At 35.6% G+C, this 22,078-nt stretch overlaps 2 protein-coding genes across 2 annotated transcripts; both read left to right on the top strand.

Moving 5' to 3' along the window:
* Window positions 1-4,765: 4,765 nt before the first annotated feature.
* LOC108668898 (TATA-binding protein-associated factor 2N-like) lies at window positions 4,766-13,602 on the top strand. Its single transcript, XM_047880435.1, has 3 exons — window positions 4,766-4,846; window positions 5,796-6,234; window positions 13,088-13,602. The coding sequence occupies exons 1-3, from the start codon at window positions 4,835-4,837 to the stop codon at window positions 13,402-13,404; spliced, it is 768 nt and encodes a 255-aa protein (XP_047736391.1). The 5' UTR covers window positions 4,766-4,834; the 3' UTR covers window positions 13,405-13,602.
* Window positions 13,603-20,454: 6,852 nt separating this feature from the next.
* Window positions 20,455-22,078, top strand: LOC108668993 (glycine-rich RNA-binding protein 7). The gene is made up of 2 exons (XM_018156277.2): window positions 20,455-20,565; window positions 21,477-22,078. Exons 1-2 carry the CDS (start codon window positions 20,554-20,556, stop codon window positions 21,747-21,749), a joined length of 285 nt encoding a protein of 94 aa, XP_018011766.1. The 5' UTR covers window positions 20,455-20,553; the 3' UTR covers window positions 21,750-22,078.

Raw genomic sequence — 22,078 nt, 5'->3', positions numbered from 1 at the left:
CTTGCGCACTCTCAATTACGATGTACGATAGTTTAACCTGACTATCGGCCTCTAGTATTGACTGGATCGAGTAGCGAGACCTCCGTTGGAAAATCACGCTCACGATAACTCCTAATTCAATAATTTATATCAACACTTCATTCGCGCTGTATTGCACGCTGCAATTAAGTGCCAAGCTTGTTTACTTTTCTAAACATTATGATGGAATTGCGTCGTGCACTTAAGACCAATTTTCCAATCATCTACCGTAATTGCGTTTGGACAATTAATTACAAAATTGTTCTCTGCACCGTCACGGGAAGGAGTTAATTGGTCGCCACACACACATATGGGAAAGCACGAGGGACACACGGAGATTTTCTTTTTCTGATAATTCGTTAAATTTGCATTTGATTTCTTCTAAGTGATTTTTATATATTTTAATATCATTCACTGATCTATCAAAAACCTTTACTTTACTTCACTATCCATCTTAGAATAGGAAGAGGAATTCTTTGTCCTATACACTTTGGAATTAATCAGTATTTTTTATCTAGTATAAGAATAGGGAGCTTTTTGTGGTCGTATTTTGTGGTCGTAAAGATTTTTTCTAGAACTGTAATTCATTTTCCAGTTTCTAAGTCTTTAACAAAGATACGTATAGCTTCTCAGATATACGTATAGCCCCAACCTTTTGCATTGGACTGATTATAATTATCGTCGTTGGTGTATGTATTCAGTTGTTGGTATAGTGCGGCAGAAGTCCTTACTTTATACAAGCTTGATTAATGACCAGAGAATGCTTTTATAAACAATTTTCTATTTCAGTTATATGTTGAATAATGCACTAACTAACAACACCTAATATTGCGGTGCGTTCATAATTCTTGTTAGTTTGCAAATACATTGTTCCACTTTTCATATTATTGTGTTATTACTGGAATCATAAGCTCATTTGTTGGAATTCATTTGATAATTTATTTCCCTTCGTCTTAGTTTCAGATATATATGGAAAAATTACAATTTTGTTTTCAGAACCTATTACACGGCTTCAACTTTACTTACGAACTTCGAGCAGATTTTGGGCGCAGCTAGGTTAAAGCGACAGCTCGAGCAAGAATTCATAGCGGTCTTATTGTTATCGTAGTCAAGGATTGTTCGGTGTGTGTATTTATCTGGATTATCAAAGTGTGGGACGCAATCACTGATAACTGCCACGACAATACGACAGGGTTGGCGGTCTCAAGGGTCTATAGCCCTTCATGCATGAGATTGCTGGCAACTGCGCACGTTTTGGGTGGTGTTCAATTCGCTCATGAATATCAATTAACTAAATCTCTGAATAACGATGCTAGGCTAAAGATTTTCTTCCTCTGCCCAAGTGTAATGCGCTATGAAACTAATCAACTTCGATAAATGATGCATTTGAATACATTTATGACATATTAATATCTTTTCTTTCCAGTGTTTTTTTAATCTAATTTGAGCGTAAAAAGCAATTCGGAATAAATTTCCAAGAGCGGGAAAACTCCCTTTGAATGAGTAAAAGAACAAATACAATTACTACATCGTTTCTACTCAAACAGGGAACTTTTATGGCTTTTTAGTGAACTTATGCACATTCAATGCATAACCAAAAAGATAACAAAACTAATTCAGTTATAATTCATTTTGTAGGGTTGTGTGTTTCTCGGTTACAAATATTTAAAGCATTTAAATTAGTGGATTCACCATCGTTAATTTCATTCACCTCCTTTTGATTTATTTATATTATAAAATATGGTTGGAATTTGCTGGCTAGCTGAAAAAATAACAATTATGTTTATTTTTTTTGTAAATATGCGCCGAACAAGACGCCGAACTGCGTACGTTACCACGTATGGGTTATGATCCAATTTCGAGGTAAAAAAACTGGGGAGTCCCCTACCTTGTCCTTAAGAACTGCTGTGTTGCGCATGCGCTAACTGCGTGCTAGTCCTGCGTCTGCCAGGCTACATTGTTTACATTACATTTAAAAATTTTCCACAAGATTAACTAGCAATTCTGGTAGAAATAACATTATAACACGTGTAAGGTTGAATCTAAAGCGGTGGAGGCTGAATCCAACGTGGTATTATCACCGATCCAATTTCGATCAGCGCTGTCCCTCTCTCAAGGCAGGCGAGATTCCATTAAGAGATAAATTAGATGAAATAAGCGCCGCCGAAATGGCTTGCTCAATATTCCATCCAATATTTCTTCGATCTTCCTAATGACACTTTAACCCGGTTCATCCGAGTATAATTTGGTCTATCGAAGGCTTATTTCATTTACCTCGGATATTCGCCACCATTTAAAAGTAGAGAGAATGCTAAGAAAACTCATCGTCCTTTCATTGAAACGAATAGTAGACCAGTTCCATCATCAGTTTAAAATACAATAATACTGCTACAAACAAACGGACAAAATTAAGGTAGTGTAGATTTAAACTTTAGAGTCTCAAGGTCAAGTAACGTAAAAACTGATCTAACCGCTTAAAATTCTAAACATATAGGTTTTTATGTTACCTCGACTGCGCTCATTTAGGTTTTAATGCCTAGTGAATAAATTCAATCGTTCGTTTGGCATAACTTGAATTACAAATTACGAGTTTGTCTCCGAAATTTTCCCTTTAAAATATAATGAATATTTGGGGCGATTTTTTACTTAAATTTTTTAGCTTTTGAAATTTGTTTCAATCATTTTGAAGCAGTACACCGCCTGACAAACAAAAAATTTTATGGTATTTATACTAAGAGACTAAGAATTTTTATATGAATTTCATTTGCGTACTTTAAAACTAAGGTCATGTTCATAAATAATATAGTATAATGAGAAACAATTTAAATAATATATTGCAGAAGCAAAACAAGAATGATTTATATGATTGAATATTATAACTTCTTCATGACATAGATTATTACTACCAACGCCTGCGGAAACACTAGCATTGCATTAGCATGGCGTAAGAAACGAGTCCGCTCACTGCGGGTTTGGTTAGGATGACTATCCTGCAGCAAGATCAGTGATCCCACACCGCGGCGGCGGTCCAAGAACCTTGAAACTGTCGCTATGCTGCGAGGCATGAATGCGCTCCTGAGAACTTCTACCGCTGCGTTACGACGCATACTGAGATGCGTGGTAACTGCCGGACGTACGATGTTTGTAGTAACTGTGTATCAATATAATATAATTTTCACATCGTATACTCACGTCCAAGTACAAGATATTATTTTCTCTTTATTATGCAATATTTGCGTTTATCCAATGAGGTCAACTGCTGGACGTTTATCCAAGTAGATTTTTATTATTTTTGCTATCGCTAAACGGAGAAATAGGCATGTTTTTAATATTATCTACCTATTTGCTTAAATTTTGCTTTATTCAAATGCATGCAAATTTTTACTAGCTAGAATGTACCAGCAATCATTTCATTGGACTGTTTTAGTAAATATTATAAATAATAATTATTATTATTTATTAGCTCAACAGAAATGACTGAATCACAGTTGTGTCCATGGGCCACAGTCTGAAGGTCTGTCGAATGCTTCTGGAGGTTAAAGAAAAACCTTTTAAGAAGAAACAAGATAAGCGGTTTGCAAAAAATCATCGAGGCTATTTAGTCTTATGGGATATGTAATTTTTTCGTGACGGGTACACCGATACTAAAACCGTACACCTATTATCATCTTATACGCATAACGTCTTTGTTGCGCCGCTGTTCTGTCATTGGTAATTTTAATATGCGCACATGGCTGCTGCGTAGTATACATTTGTGCAACCAAATGAGCTCGACTATTCGAATAGCGAGCAAAATAGTTGATTATTTAAGAACAACTTCGTTAATTGAAAATTGGGTGCATGTGCTGGTAACGCACGGACGTTGAAACGAATCAACTGCAGAAGCCTTAATAAAGAAAGAATTTAAGTGTAAAAGTGACACTTAAGATAAAAATAAAGATGGAGTGGTTTCCAAATTTTATTGGTCAAGATCCGAATAGAGATGCCATTTATGTAGCACCTTAAATAACATAATAAACGAGTTTAGGAATTAACTCGTCATGAAATTTAATATGAGTCGTTTACTCAAGTCGAAATCTGCACTCGGTAAACCCCCCAAGTATGATGAAAGTTCTGAAGTTGATGTACGTCTGTTGAATGCATGTTGCTGAATTGTTCACACATGTGAAAAATTTACAAAATAAAGTGGTGAAAAAATTGTTCAGGTTATATATATATGTTAGTAATTTATGAAGCCAAAAATCGTTCCGCAGATTCGAATACATTCCGTTTTGAATTGCTCAAAATTTAGTTTTCTCATCCCGATTGGACTTTAAAACTACGTGCTACGGAAAATGAAATTTCGTTAAAAATATTTTGATAAACAGGCTTAAATTTTTTTCCGAAAATAATGATGTTGAACAGAATTGGATTATTTAACGAGACTTGATGATTTTAGCTAAATGCTCTTAAGCTCGCGATGAAGGAACTTTATTCAAGAAAGTATATTAGTACAAGAAGTCGATGAAGTTCGAACTGTTGGAAAACGCATCGACAAGTTTCCAACAAAAAGTTCGTAGCGCGCGGCAAGTAATGTCTTGACATTGCAACGGTCGGGCCTGGTATGAGGGTATGCATAGAGGCGCTGTCCTGATGCTGAAGAGCGCTGCGATGCATGCCCCCGAGAAACTGTGATAAGAAAGCCGGTTTCTGGCCAGTAATATCACAGCTGCGACTGGTTTTGACTCGCAACAAGAACGTTCCCTGGAGGCCAAAGCTGCTGTATAAATTGGAGGGGTTGCTGGCCGTAGAGCATTTCCAACCGGAGACAGCAAAGATGAAGATACTTGTGAGTACCGAACCTTTCTTCTTCGTTGAGAAATATTCTATACAAAACATCTTTATCTCATCGAAAAAGTCTCTCAGCCACACCTTTGCCTCAAATCTGACTTATGCATAAGGATTTATATGATCATTTGAAATCACATGGTAACGATAAAATTGTATCATGCTTTTATTTCTATCAACGTTTTAATTTAAAGTAGGAGAGGATTGTATCTCCTAGTAGGAGTTACGAGCTTTGTTAGGATACTTTTCTCAAGTAGCAATTATTGAATGCACTTCCCGGGACATGTCGATGTAAAACAATGATATGAATGAACTAATCGAGTGCATCAGATAATCATTTCAGCCGTAATCAACAGATCATCAACCTCCTATCATAAGATGATCATTAGAGCCCATTTCATCATATAAGCAAAATGTGATAAAATCTGCCAAATTGGAGCCGCTAATCGCAAATAAAAAGTTGTTAACGTGTTGGCGCCGATCATTATGATAATTTTTAGAGTTCACTTTAAGGGATGTAGGAAAAGTTTCGGCAATGGCAAGTTGATTATTCCTTTAGATGAAATTCTGAAATTTCAACTCCTGTGTAGTAGATTCGTGAGATCTTTCAGATTTTAATATTAAATTGTTGTCTTGTTATTTACACGAGTCTCTTTCGAGCTGTAGAATTTCCATTGGTTATTCTTTGCTGTTTAAATACTTCTAATTTCGATTGTCTTACACAATATTATCTTCGAGCAATCTTTTCATTCCCATCGATGCGTGAATATCGCTGCGGTGTGGAATCATGTTGGTATGCCCTTCGTGAATTTAGAATAGCTTGTGATAATTAGGATCATTATCACTAAACTTGTTAATCCATGTCTCATATATTTGTTTTCGTTATTCTTTAACACTTTGCAGAATAAAAACTGTCTGAATGACGGTCTCAATATTGTGTTTGGTTGCAGGTGTGCGCATTGCTTGTGCTTGCGGCGGTCGCCTACGCCGATCCTCAACCGGCGGCCGAGGCCGCGGCAGAACCCTTTGGCTTCCGCAGATTCGGTTACGGAGGATATAGAGGATATGGAGGATACGGAGGTTTCGGCGGTTTCCGCGGAGGCTATGGATATTATGGCCGTAAAAAGAGATCAGCAGATCCCGAACCAGTAGCGGAAGCTGAAGCAGAACCAGAGGCTGAACCTTTTGGCTTCCGTAGATTCGGATACGGAGGATATGGAGGATATGGAGGATATGGAGGATACGGAGGTTTCGGCGGTTTCCGCGGAGGCTATGGATATTATGGCCGTAAAAAGAGGTCAGCAGATCCTGAACCAGTAGCTGAAGCAGAGCCATTTCGCCGTGGCTTTGGATATGGCGGTTTCCGTGGCGGATACGGAGGATTTGGTGGTTTCCGCGGAGGATACGGATATTACGGATAAGATATAATTAATTCCTGAATTTCGCTGATGGAAAAGAAAAGGATGGTATTATCGGGCATTGTGAGCAGACGACGCGGATAATTCCTCGCGATATTTGTGATGAATAAAGCCTTATTAGTTCACAGTCTCCCTGCATCAAAGAAGAAAATTAAAATAAGATATTCCTATAGCTCGAAGTAATAAACATTAAAACCTATCTCGACCTATGTGTAACCTTGGGTAAAATTAGGGCTACTGCATGTTTCCATCATATTATCCGATGACTGACATATCAGAGATGCACCATTTTCAATTATTTTATGCTGATACAAAAGAAACGAAGGAATACAATACGTTAGTTCTTTGTCAAGCTCTGAATCTCCGCCGAACGAATACATTTATCTGGATTGTTCTTTGCTACTTGTTTACTGTAATCTGTGACCAAAATTTTTTTAAGTTTGCCTATAAAAATTTGCAATTCTTTTCAATTTTGCGTATCAAAATTTGCATTCCTTAGTCGAATTGACTTAAAGACTGGAGCTGTAAAAAGATAATTGTCTGTGTCACTATATGCACAGAAGGAAGAGATTTTAAATCGATACGCTTCCATGAAGTATTACGAAGCGTGTGTCACTCATATCGCAGTTAGAAGATCTGCATTGACTCAGATTTTGGAAGATCTGCATGGACTCAGATCTTAACAGTAGAAAAATGAATGCTGTTTGTTAGTAAATCTGTTTGCGATAGCACTTGCTGACCGAGCCACAAGTCCGCTCTAAGCCATATTCATGTGATAACATTTTTTATTCCTACTTTTTTGAAGTGTCATATTAGCTTTCGCTGTCTAGATTGCTTGAAATGAAAACAAATAACAACCTCGGATTTCATCAATGAGCTGAAGTAAATTGGCCTCCTTTTATAGTGGCGCAGCAGGTTGGCTGCTGCAGTGCACTAATTATTAAATTATTGTGAAACAAATACACAGGTAATTTATTTATTGTCTCCTTCAGCAGAACCCCTGGCAGCGTCATGAATAACAAGAGGATGGCAATACAAAAATGTATAGCGTTCAAAAGGCTATTTCGTACTTCTTGATTCCAGGATTTGATCTGCTATTATAGGTCTAAAAGACTTTGGAGAAAACCATGAAATTACTTTGCAAAACTGAGAAGAATGGCTATATCGAAATATTAAAACTTAAAATTATTACGAAACCTTTTGAAGAATAAAATGATGAGCTGGAATTTCAATTCGGTCCAGCAACAAATTAAAATAACATGATCTTGAAATAGGGATATTCTGTTCGAGAAATTAAAGCACATCGACCACCGATTCAATAGCACTTGATCTAATCGACTTGCAAATTGATCTAATACACGGACAAACAGACCAGTCTATGCAATAAAAACAATTGCATTACATACAATTGTATATTATATTAAAAAAAACAACTGTATATTCCTCTGATTTGTCGCCGGTAAAGCAGGAGACAATTTACTGGTGTCAGAACGGTCTCAGCATAAGAGGCGGTCGCTCCCAACAGCTCAAGGACAATCCACGGCTATCTTTCTGCAGTTGTTTTCTTTCTATAAATTCGTCAGGATTTTTACCAGTAACTTAGTAGTTCTCAAAATGTTTCCGCACGCGACCCCTGTCTTTGGAACCAAGCCTGTTATGACATTTAAACCAAACGCACTTATCTTCATCAGTGCAGATTCTCTAACAGACTAATGACGGCAAAGAAAGCAGAATTAAACTGCTCTTGATCTTTGTAGAACTTTTAATATATTGATCGAAAATTATATATCAATTATTTATTTCAATGGGAAGACTATCCTTCTATCTTAGCAACAAGACGCGGTCTTGTGATTGTAACGACACATCTCAAGTCTGCTTCAGCAAAAAACCCGTTTTGAGCAAATGATTTGATCTGCACAGGGTCGAGGAGCCACTTTCACGGGTAGGTGGCTGAAAAATAAATAAGAATCTTCAGTTGAATTGGCTGGTCTTCGGAGAGGAAAAAATCTTCGGCCTGCAATTAGATATGAGGAGAATTTCGACCATGGATCGCCCTTTTGCTTGTGTTGTTGATGATGAGCTTCGAGAATACGTCTCTCGCGTGTAGAGGAAGATCATCCAAAATGCATCGAAATATATCGCTTACAAGTCTTCGCAGTTCATCAGCATCGCTATAACAGTTTACGAACTCTTCTCTAACAGAATTAATAAGTGTGTCATGAAATCTTAATGTAGCTGGCCACCAAGATGTTCATATCCGACAACCTCATTCATACTCTGGAAAAAAGAACACTTGTCCTGAACACTTGTCCTGAGTAGGCAATATTACACATTGTCGGCTCCCAAATCAACATTAGTAATTGCTACCTTTTTGCCGTGATTGACTGTAAATATCTGATATTAATCGAGGATTTCATTTACGCAAGGAACATTGATTGCCCTTCGACAAGCAACTCACGGGTTTTTGAAGTGATCTAGGTCAGCATTATTCATATTTTGGCTTATCTTACGAAGAACCTTGTCTTAATGATTTTTCTTGGATATGGTTGACGAAGGGCATCACAGTTTAGTTTTCAATGTGACATGGAAAGCAGCAGTTTTTGAGGCAAGAATATCTCAGTGAATCATGAGATGCGTTGTAATGACATCTAAACTCTTTCTTTGGTCCAGACGTAAATTGTGACTTGGAGCGTAGTTTGACTCTGGGGCTCCGACCGAGCAGACTCAAAGCAACTCTACACACGGGAGCTTACCTTCTCCGCAAAATTGGGGAACTGTATATGGACATATTCATTCTCTGTTATTGTCAAAGAATGTCATTCTCGTTGCTAGATTTGTTGTTCGCATTGCAATAATAGATATTGCGATCATTCTAATTGCGATATTTTTCATTATAATATTTTGTATTACGGTAATTTTTATTGAAATTATATGTACTGCAGTATTTTGTATTACTATAATTGAATTTTATCATCAGTAAAATTTTTACGCTATTTGTATTGCGACCGTTTGTATGGCAATTATATGTGCTTCGATCATTAATTGGTGTCAATCGGAGTAATTTTTATTACTATTATATGTATGACTATTATATTATTTGTTTGCGATCATTTTTTACTCAGTCGGAATAGTTCAGTTGAGAATACATGACATTAAAGTGGGGAACATCGTTCAAAAGATTACGCTATCGTAATTTAAATATTTTTTGTAATGTTATTGATGTTATAGTAAAATTTTCGAGGAGGGGAAAGAGGTACGGTTGTTGCGAACAATGCAAATCTGTCAATTTAATTTATTTGTGGCTCCTGCAAAATGGAATTGATTACTCATCAAAATTTCACCAATTTTATCAAGCTTTGAACCTAAATTAACTGTTACTCTTCGACTCAAATGTCATCGCTTGCTTATACTTACACATTCATCAAATCTTCCTAAATCTTGAAACATAAATTATATGAAAAAGGGATGAAGATCATTAAAAAATTTTGTTTCGGGGTATTTATTGTCCTAATTAGGGTCTTATATATAATTTTAAACAAATACGCTGTAAAGACATGAGAAGATCTTCTCGTTTGAACAACTGACTTCACAAAGTAATCATTTTTAATTTGTTTTATAATGCAGGATAAATGTTTCAATCCACGCCCACGTCAAGCGACGTGCGAATGTTTGCATGTCTGCCCCCGCATAGCTTTATATTTGCACTGCAGGGGCCTAATAAATTCTCATGTTTTCTACGCGACGAGCTAAGCATGAGTAATTTAGCGTGATGAAACAAACAAACCTAAAGAAATTATTTCTTGAATATTTTGTGGTGCGTTACCGTCATTGTGCAAATGTTACCTTTTGTAGCAGTGTACTTATTCGTGATGTCTAGTAAAACGGATCATAAATTAAATTTCTTTAAGTGTTTCTATTGAGGTTGAGTTGCTAGCATTTCTCGAATGAATTCGAAGACAGTATATAATCTCTAATTAGTTTAAATCCTCTTTTTATTTACTTTAGACGCAAGTTCAGCTGTTTTCCGAGCATGAGAATTTATTTTTCTTCGAGCTTGCAAAGCCGCGATTAACAGAAAAAAATTGACCTTCGAACGAAATTGTCGCGCTTTGATCGTATATGAAATCGTGAGTAACAATTAATAGCGCATTCCAGCTTCGATAAGTCATCTGTTGGAGGCCCTTCAATACGTTCCTTGTCTAAATATGAAAAGTTATGTGTCTATATATAGACCGCATACAATAATCTCAAAAATATTAGTATGCTATGTACAATGTTTCATAATTTGGATACTTAATTTACTTAATTGAATAATTAATATTTCGATGTTAGATTTGTAATTATATGAATTTTCAAAAGTTGAATGCCTTCGTACTTTCGTTTGTAAGGCCTACAAAAAATCCACTAGCGATAGAAAAAAGTAGCAATAACTGTATAAATTTTGCTCAACTTGACTTAGGAAAGTTCAGGATATGAACTTATAACATATATAAATAAAAAAATATATTTATATATTTAGTAAAAAAATATGTTAACAAATATATAGTAAAGATATGAAAATAAAAAAAAATATCAATCCTTGTTTATTGTGACCACAATGCGCGTATGAAAAGAATCGTATTATTTTTATTTAATTTTTATATGCAGCACTTAAATGGAAGAATTTGTATTGGGGTCTATCAAGAATTTTATAAGAAAACGTGATGAAACTTTTATACCAACAAAATGAATGATCGAGGCATGGGGCTCAGCAAGGATTCAGTAAGTCCAGGTATATCGTAAAGTTTATGAGGCATAAGGTTTTACAAGGTTTGTTTTGTCATGGTACATCGTAATGTTTTGATGAGACATTAGGTTCAACAAGGATAAGGTTTATCAAATATTTGTTAAACCGAGGTATAAAGAAACGCTTGATCGAGGTATTAAATGTTTTTCATGGTTTAAGTTAATCAAAGTTTCGACAAATCATGGCATAACACATTTTTACAATGAGTTAATAAGTTTATCGTGCTTAAAATTTATCAAATCTTAGGCTGATCAAGGCAACACAATGCTCATATGGGGCATTAGAATTATCAAAGTTAACGCAATGTTCGAGTGCAAGTGAGTCGGTTGAGTTGGTGGCCGGACGATGTTTGCAGCACGGCGGGTGGCGTTGGATTGACAGCGACTCGAGCCGAGAACCCTCAAGAGCAATATAGAAAGCCAGGATCTATGTTTTATGTAAAAATGATTACCAAGTACAACCGAGGGCGCAAAAACCGCACTTCCAAGGTCAAGTCATAGCTATATATTGCCGCGGCTTCGAACAGTCGGTACAACTTACACTCAAGTCTGAGAAGATGAAGCTTATTGTAAGTATGGCGCTCCGAGGAGCTTTCTTACTTGGGAAATCTTATATTACGCAGTTGTCTTTTATCTGGATTTTAGCTGAAAACAACATTACCATCGTAAAATGATTACAAAATTTATTTTTCATTATAAGCCGGCAAAATTACACAACCCAAAGTAAAAAATGTTAGAAAAAATTCTGTTCAAGAGCGTAAAGTATAAATGAATTTCTTACCCCGAAAGTTTTCCACTATTTAAAATTCATTTTTCATGGAACAAATAGAGGTATAAGAACGTAGAATTAATAATTTTTTTAATTGTATTAAAAAACTAAACTTTACTTTATAATCAGACATTGAACCGAGTAAAATTTACTATGAAAAAAATGATTAATGAATGGCTGCTCATGGTGAAATGGAGGCAAAAAGAGTTTGGTATGAGTAAATTAGCTTCTAAGCACAACAATCTCAGGTTAACACAAAATTTCTTTGTGTTCAACCGGATGATGAGTGAGCTTGTTGATAAGCAAGCCTATTTTCAGGCTCACTCATTAGCCCATCTTTGTATTCCTTGCACTCCGAGGAGCCTTTAAAACCAAAAATATGACCGTTCTAAAGCTTACATCCACTAGACCATAAGCATAAATGTTCTCGTTAAAGATTTACATATCAAATACTTGAATGGGAACGGTCGAATTACAAGTCAATATGTCAAATTGGATAAATTATACTATTAATATGAATGTTTATCAAATATATGGTGTATTTGTCGTATTTAGAACGTTAAACAAGAACAATTTTTGAAACCTCCTGAATCCAGATCACATTATTTGCACTCCATGTTATATTACATCTTACAATTAGACAACAAATCGGTCGAAATTGTTGTAAAAAATTCAATGTTCATTACGATTCTGACCATTGTTTAACATAAATTTAAATTATTTAATCTAATCAAATAATTAAATGACTTAAAATATCTGCTGCTGTGACTGGCTGGAGTTTTAATTTCAATCAACTCATAAGATTCGCATTGGCAGTGGCGAAGTTGTCTTCTCGCGACTGCTGTAGAAAGAATCAAGCTTGTTAAGAATCACTCGGAAAAATATTAAACAATATTATCATTTTTAGCGCATTTTCTCATTTCTGGAAAAAAGGCGCTATTGTGCTCGCCATATCCGTCCGTCCGTCCGTCTGTCCGTCTGTCTGTCTTTCCGAGACTTCACGTTTTCATCGACAAGAAATTTTGCTCTCTGTCGCTCACTGCAGTGAGTACTGAGTTATATTTTCTCGTTTATTGTCGATGCATATTAGAATTCAATAAACAAAATTGGTTTTATGACTCCACTGCTCGCGCTAAAATTGTTGTCATCTTTCAGTTGCTTGCTGTGCTTGTTTTCGCTGCGGTGGCGTACGCCGACCCCGACCCTAACCCCGAAGCTGCCGCCGAACCCTGGGGTTACCGCAGGTTCGGGGGGTATGGTGGATTCAGAGGAGGCTTCGGTGGCTTCCGAGGAGGATATGGATACTACGGTCGCAAGAAGAGGTCTGCAGATCCAGAACCCGTGGCCGAAGCTTCTCCTGAACCGGAAGCAGAACCCTGGGGCTACCGCAGATTCGGAGGCTATGGTGGATTTGGTGGAGGCTTCGGTGGCTTCCGTGGTGGATATGGATATTACGGACGCAAGAAGAGGTCTGCGGAGCCCGAGCCAGAGCCCGAAGCTGATCCATGGGGTGGCTACCGTCGCGGATTTGGATATGGCGGGTTCCGAGGCGGCTTTGGTGGATTCAGAGGTGGATACTACGGATAATGACTTGAACTTGACCCTCCGAGAATGATGATATACTTATTCAACATTTGCGCACTTTTGCATTGTTCGGAAACAAAAATTGTAAGAAATTCTCATGAAGTTCAGTATAAATGGATTTAGTGAATTAAACTCTGAGAACATTTCGAGATATTTCATCTCGACAACAATGCAATTATTCTTAATAAAGAGTAGCAATTACTCGTGAGTTTCAAACCTTTAAAATGTTTACCATCTTTTATCATCTCATCGATTTTTACCAATCCTTGTTTTACTAGACGACCGTTGTAACGGTAAAATACAATGTTTAGAGTTGAAAAAAATTATCAACTTTTATAAATAATCTCGAAAATTAAGACAAGATCTTTTGTTGAATCAATCAGTCCCCAATATTAAGACTGCATCTAAATTACGAAAATCGTGATTTGGATAACTGAAAAATGTTAGTTTTTAGGTTTCAAAGGAGAAATTTTCTGAGAGTTCATCTATGCTTCACTTATTAAAAGTTCATTTTGTATAGTAACTCGAACGTAGTTTTGTTGATCGGGTAGAGAATTTTGATTAAAAAAGATTTTTCCCCACATTTTTGCCAAAATATTTGTCGTTATACATGAAGTACAAGTGGCTGGATAAGCAAAACAACAGAATTAATTATAAACTTGAAGGCTCAGCAGGTTAACTGGAGACGAAGTGATACATTGTACAGTGACGATGACACAAAATTTGTTCATTGAAAATTCTTTTCGGCGAATTACAATGTAAAACACTTACTCCAAAAACAATATTTTTTTTCAACATTTTTCGTGCACCACACATCGAATCAGCTTCTTTCCTCCAGCGAGCAAATTTTTCAATGTTCAATCATTATATTTTATTAATTTTGTCATTTATTATCGTGTGAATTTGCATTTCCCGTACGGATACGGTTAAGCGATGAAGAAAGTTGATCTTGGAATTTGTGATGTAAAATTCTGTACAGAAATTAAAATACTACATCTTACATTCGTCAATAGATCAAAATATTTCACACTATAGGCATATAATATTATTTATGTTATGTAGGCTACTGAAATACAGTTCAGGTGCTGGAGATGCTCGCAACATCGGTTCGTAAATTCCTTATACTATCTGTTGTCCCATTGTTATATAGAAAGACCAGTATTATATTATACATAGAATATAGAGCAAGAATTTTGTCACTAATGATGAAGCCGCATGCTGATCTTACGACGTTTTAAATTCGCACAAAATATGCATTTCAAACACACACAAGGCGTGGTTGAATCTATTATACTATAAAAACGGGCAATGAACCAGAGTAATATGAGATGGCATGTGCATATAATAATCCAATTATTACATGATGATAATTTAAGACGATCAAAGTGAAATATTTTCATCTTGAACGTTACAAAAACCCGTTTTTAAATTGAATCGAAATCAAAACTGAATGTTCAGGAGCAAATCATGAAAATTATTGAGATATTAATTCGAGAACTTCGTTCTTTTTCATGACAAGAAATTTTTTCGACGACGCGAAAATAAACATGAATAAAGTTTCAACCTTTGAGAGAAATAAATGATACTTTCCAACACTTTTCAAACACGTCGCCTCAGACGTGCGCTGATGCCATTTGTTAACACAATTTATTGATACAAGAAATCTTGTTGCTTGCGATATTATTTGCTATCTCATAGAAATAATTCTAATGTCTTCATTAGCATTCGATAATTCGGTCTATAATTTCATCGTTTCAACATTGGCGAGAACGTGAAATTCCTATAAATTGCGTAACGGAATTATAACTGAAATCATACTCTAAATCTACTGCTTGGCCTTAATCTTGCGGTTAGTTCACTTGTGTTAAAAATAATTGAAAAAGTTTATGTGTCCATATTTTCCCAATTTGTGCAGTTAAATAAAATGAAATTACAGAAATATACATGGAACGTTTGTATGAGCAAGGATGAATGAAATTAGATGTATAAATGACTGCGTTTAGAGTGGATGAACGTTACTCCATTAAATACAATCATGGAGAGCAGGGAAAAATAATTAAAATAATTATAATAATCATAATAACAATCATAGAAAGCAGGAATAATAATTCTTCATTTGCCACATTCTTATTATGATCGGAGATTTAGAATAAAAGATTCTCAAATTAATCGATGTTGGGAGCGACATCTCTCAAGAAAGGGTGAGAAAATTCGCTCGTTTTCAGAGCTCACCATAGAAAACTTTGCTTAGAATAACAGCGTAGACGCATGAAAATTCACAGACAACATCTACCAAGTCAAAGAAAATTATTTATTTTACACGCCACTGATATGAGAAATTTTTCTAGTGTTTGATTTGCATTGAATCGGATAATTTATAATAGATTCGTCCAGAGAAGTTAAAATTATTAATTTAAACTCATGGCTGAATGAATAGGCAAATCGAAATTAATGCATCATATTTCATGTTATTTTGGAAGGTAGCTTCTATCCCCGTACATGCCTGAAAAATAAAATTAATCATGTTTTAGCGACTCCTAGCGATAAAGTATGAGACAGATTACTAAATTCACCCAATATAACTATTGTTGAAAATTTAAGTTATATGTTGAAAATTTAAATTGGTATGTAGCAGTTACATAGGTATTATGCGCGGTGTTTCCGGAATATTATGATAACATTTAAGATATATTTGGTGTTAATTTAAATCTATTGGTGATTTAAATGAATAGTTTGTCGTGGCAGCGGCAGGCACGGCGAGAAAGCAGGTAAGAGAATATTGTACTTGTTGAACAATAAAACTTTATGAAGAGAAACTAACATCGAATCTAAAATTATAATTCAATTTATTGATGAATGATATGCATAATAAATTTCATGCAAGATAAATTTTAAGAAATCTTGTTCAGCACTTTAGAAGAGTATATTCAAAATTTGTTTCTTTTTCGGCAATGAACGATGCTCTGAAGGCAACCTTGACGAAGTTATACACATGGTAAAGTTTTCGAATCAAATTTAAGGTTTGTGTGCGCGTTATGAAGAATTTTGTTGAAGATTTAAAAAGACAATTATGCGCTTTGTATGTAAGTTTCCAGAGATTGTGTGCACATTTTCAGACGAGTATCTCCAAAGGGCTCACAATAATAGTTGTTCATTTTTCCGCCTTGCTTTCAATTCGCATGACGTGAAAGGTAGAAAAATATTTCAGCTTTCGCACTTTCCGACTTTCATTCACTTCGCATGTTACACTCTTAGCGATCTCGAAGCCAATAGGGACTGACATGTCTTTATCTTTAATAATTAAAATTTACCTGCAAAATATTACGCAAAAGACAGGAATTAATTTTTTAGTTTGCATTAACATCGTTATATTTGTTAATTTTGCTTCCTGTTTGTTGAAAAGCTAATAATAAAAGATTTTCAGACAGTTAATATGTGTTCGCCATTTGTTTTTCTCATCAATGCATTTCTTCTTATGAAGAAAGGTAAAGATAAACATTTTTTTCTTGCAGGTTTATGATCCATGAATACCCATTGTTAGATTTTCTAGTAATTGATCTCCAAAAACCAGTGCAATATATTAAAACTGCTTTATTTGAAAAATTAGGGTGGAGATGTTCTTGAAATCAACATCAATATGGAAACTACAAGAAACGTAAGTGGGTTCATTTTTTGAGGCAAGTTTTTCATGTAAATATGAGAGGAAGTAGGATGTGTGTTTTGAATAGGTTTGTTATTACGGGACTGCCGGTGATGCTAAGAACTGTCGGCGGTGGCTCGAGCGTGCGATGAACCCATGCTGTAGATATAGTGACGTCGTCTGGGCCTTCCCGACGTAGGGATGGTGGTGGATTTGACGGACAATTTTGCGGAAGTTTAGGTGGTTTTGGAAGATTAAATGGCCAGGTGAGAGTAAATAAATGCAGGCAAGGAAGGCAGAACCTGTCCTGGGCTTATCAGACTCAAAGGATTGAGATGGAATTAGAAGATGATTTGGTAGATATTAAGTTGGTATTGGAGCATTAAATAGCAGAAACAATAAACGAATGAAAGAACAGTAACGCAGAACTCGAGTCTTCCCGATTTAGGTGGATAAGGAGAAGGATTATCTTGATGATGTCATAGATTCATCAAGATAGATCTTACGTTGATTCTAGAATCATAGAATCATGATTTCTAGGATCATAAATTAAAATTGTATGCATATAAATATATATATACTTAGAATATAAGGCACTTCCCACACATAAGGTATTTTCAAACACAGCATAAACCATAACCATAAGAAATATACAGGATGGTTCACGGAAACTTCCGGATTTGAAAGCTCAAGAAAAAAAGAACCAGTAAAGATATCATTACGATACAAGTTTTATCGAAGAAGACAGTACCTGAATTATTGCATCATTTTGTTTTAGAGACATCGGATAAATGACGGTCCCCATTGCCAATGAACTTAGTTAGTCGATTTTTCAAGCTCCGTTCAATTTGCTGTTGCATATTGACGGGTATGTTGGCTATGGCTTGGCGTATGTCGTTCTTTATGAGATAGGGTCCTTGGACAGTTGATTTTAAATAACCTCTTACAAAAAAAATCTCACGACGCCAAATCGAGTTATCGGGCTGGCCAAAGAAGGTCATCTCTCAAGGAGATGAGGCGCTTTACAAAATTTTGTCTCAGATAATGGATGGACCATGAGAAAAGGACGACATGACAGCAAACGCACGCTGCTCACTTATCTTGCATTTGCAATACTGTCCGCCCTTTTCCTACAACATCTGCCTGCTTGGCACGAAGTACAAAACGACAACATAATTACGTGTTAAAATCGGCAATAGTCCTAGAAAAATATAAAGACTGTGTTACACGTGAGGAGCTTAATGCCAAGCTGAAATAAATCTACATTGAGAGAAAACAAAAACTCAGCTCGCGCCATGACATGCAACTTCTCAGCTACGCTGGAGTACTGAAGAGCGAGGCTGGCAATGTAGACATGGAACCTGTATTGAACAAAGAGCTCCTCTGCAAGGATAAATTGGCTTCGTGAAACAACAATTGAGAAGAAGCACTAAAAAATAAAATTCTTCCAGACTTTAAATATTTATTGTTAATTTAGTTCTCTATTCGGATATATATTATTATTATTTATTTATTTATTTTGTCTTATTTATTTATTTTTCGTATAGACAAAATGTGTTATTTATTTATGTGTGCCTGTTAAAGCTTTGTAAAAGAGTGCAACTGACTTGGAGGCGGTACCTGGAATAAATTCATGTCCAGAAATTGTTTTTAAGAATACATTGAGAGGCAGGTTGAATTGATTTGTATATTAGTGATTGTTGTTGCCTGTCTATTTAATGTTCTCACCTGTCTATTTAATGTGATTGCATATCTATTTACCAGAAGAGACTGAATTTGCTAATGTACATAAAAATTTAAGAACCTGTGTCTGGCATAAATCACTTACTTTTATTTAGTTCAGTTTAAATCAACGGTGTAACACAGTTCGTTTACATTATGTCTAAAACGAAATGCTCTGTAAAAATTATTTAATTAAATAAACAATAAATAAATTATATAAAGATCGAAATATAAGTACATGGCGTGCTCATGAGCTTAGCTGACTATGCAATCATTGGTTGTTGAGATTTATTGGAATAAAGATATTTGACCATAATTCTCGCATTGTTGTGTATATTGTTCGTCACAATATCTTGTACCTTCTTACACGTCCGTTTTACTTATGAGGAATATTTAAAAATGTCGTTTTTCTCACCATAATTCTCAGCCAAGAAAATAATTCCTAATTAAAGCTCAGATAAAAGTTTTATTTTTTTTTCTACGTACTTCACGTGGAACCTTCTGCACAGTAAATACTCGTATAATGATTGCACAGTAAAGACACGTGCAGTGGTCTGTGCAGTAAAGGCACGAGTCTGCAATGCAGAGACTCGTGCAATGGTTTGCAATGCCAAGATACGTGCAATGGTTTGCAATGCAAAGACACGTGCAATGGTTTGCAATGCCAAGATACGTGCAATGGTTTGCAATGCCAAGATACGTGCAATGGTTTGCAATGCAAAGACACGTGCAATTGTTTGCATTGCAAAGACACGTGCAATGATTTGCAATGCCAAGATACGTGCAATGGTTTGCAATGCAAAAGACACGTGCAATTGTTTGCATTGCAAAGACACGTGCAATGATTTGCAATGCCAAGATACGTGCAATGGTTTGCAATGCAGAGTCACGTGTAATAATCTGCACAGAAAAGACACGTGTCATGCTTTTCGCGACTAGGGCGGGCGAAGGGTCATTCAGGTCATCAAAAACTTGTTTCTTGTCTGCGAGTTTCAGGGGAATCCAGAATGTTTTGAAACGGCGTATCAAATTCTGTCAACATATTTGCCTGTTAGAGTGCTACTAACGTAAAGAGCATTCTTATGAAGAAAAATCTTGAACTACAATATATACTTTCGGTATTAATAGTGTCATTGCAGCTTGTTAAAAAAATAATTGAAAACCCAGTTTACACGAATTTACAGAACGTCAATGGAACCTTTTTAACTTTTTATTATCTAGATTTTAACGCTCGATAATTCATTTGCTTGAATTTTTTTAGTCATCATTATAATTTTTTTTAATTATTCATTATGATTTATGAACTTTATGGGAAATTAATGAATGATTTTAAACGTTGAAAATATAGTTTCTTTTATTTATCCAGCTCAACGTCAGTGTTTCCAACTATTGAGTATTTAACTTATCAAAGTTATCGTGCCCGCATAAATGGATTAATTTTTCCAACAAGTTCATCTCTGTTTTATTTTAAATCTTTCCTTCCTCATTCTGCCAATCGAAGGGCTTGAATGCTCCGTATTTTGCCTCAAGTTGTGAATCTAATGAATTATTCCAAGAAACAATAATTGCGAAGCTCTGGCTGGATTTTCTAAGAATTCGATGCATAGTTTAGCGCCCGGATCTTTTTCTAGCCTCAGTTTGGCAATGATTACAAAGTCAGGCCAGGATTTCGTCCGGTTTTGAAGGTCAAACAAAACGTCAAACTGCCGCTGCCCAAGGCTAAGTTCCGGGTACATAAGGCCTGCGCAGGCTGCAAGCAATACAGTCCGCATTCAGCAGCCTACACGAACATGAAGTTTATGGTAAGTTTTTGCACCTTTATCTTATACTGACTTAAATAAATGACAAGTGACATAGGGATAAACTACTAGTAATAGCATATGTTATCTTTAGTTTCATTATGATTTTATTTTGAAATTCATCAAGAAGTCGTTCGGAATTCGATGGTAAATTGAGCGCTAGATTTGGTTTGGATCAGTTTTTGTATCTCAAATTCTGAGCGGTGAACTGAATCTTTTCTTCGCAAATTTTTAGTTTTCCATGATGGATAAAACTTTAATTTGGGAAATTAAATTATTAATTAGTACTATTAATTATGTGCAACTCAACTTACTTGAAAAGCTAACCTTGGCTTTGAAAATTTTGAAAATCGCTGAATTATTTTTCACCCATTTTCCTTATGGGGTTCAAAGAATCAATGTACGAATAATATTAAAGGTGTCGTTAATTTTATTCGTATATTTATACGATGGACAAGAGTTACCAACCGTAGAAAAGAGAACAGTAGAAACAGCAAGAAATTACTTTTTGAAATTTTGGAAAGCGTACCAACGTCACGCTATCTTCAAACTAATTATAATTAAAGACTATGCCGCTGCTACATGTGCTTTATATCGATGATAAACTTACAAGCACCTGGAATTTATTGTGTATTACAATTGTTCAATTCATATGGTTACGCTCATGTCGTTCTACGAGTCATATTCCATATTCATTCATTGGAAGTCAAATGAATGCTTCCCTCTACAATTAACGGAATTTATTTACAAGTCATCCTGATGTCAGTAAAATTTATCGACAGATTTATTTTCTCCTAGTGACAAAACTGCTGTCATCCTACCATTTAAAGTTACCTTGAAATTTGAACTCAAAATAAATTAAGATTTTAATAGTCGAAACTATTAAACTTCAAACAGTATATAATTTTTTTCAGATTTTTGCCGTATTTGTCGCGTTGGTGATGTCAGCGATGGCGTTGCCATGGGGAGGTTCGGAGGCTGACGATCGTGGCTACGCCGTGGATCCTCTATTGGACGATGGCAGCGCTGTTGGTGGTGGTGGTGGATACGCTGGAACTCCGGGAAGCTCATACGGATCTAGCGGACCTAAAGGAGGTGGATATGCCGGCAGCTCTAACTCTGGCTATGGAGGCAAAGGACGAAGAGGAGGTGGATACGCCGGTGGAACTGGATACGGGAACGTTTGAACACTGGATTAGGAACACTGCTAGAACATCAAATGCTGGAGCACTGCAGAACCGATGACTTTAGATTCTGAAATTTAAGAAATGTCTAATTACGTTTTGATTTAAATGGAATGACGCGTAAAAATTTGTAAGCGAATTTCATTTCAAAAGTCATTTCGTATCAAATTTAAGAATGAAAGGTTCAGATAATTATATTAAGGAATCTCTCAATTGTGTATAGAAGTATACGCACAAACTTCTATTTACCTGTTCAGTTATTTGATTAATTAAATGGATTTAATTACAGATATATTGTCTCGTTATTATTTCAATATAAATATTTTTTTCCA

The sequence above is a fragment of the Hyalella azteca genome, unplaced genomic scaffold (assembly GCF_000764305.2).
Source record: "Hyalella azteca isolate HAZT.00-mixed unplaced genomic scaffold, Hazt_2.0.2 contig5386, whole genome shotgun sequence".
In the NCBI taxonomy this organism is placed as follows: domain Eukaryota; kingdom Metazoa; phylum Arthropoda; class Malacostraca; order Amphipoda; family Hyalellidae; genus Hyalella; species Hyalella azteca.
This window is presented reverse-complemented; position numbering and strand designations above follow the sequence as displayed.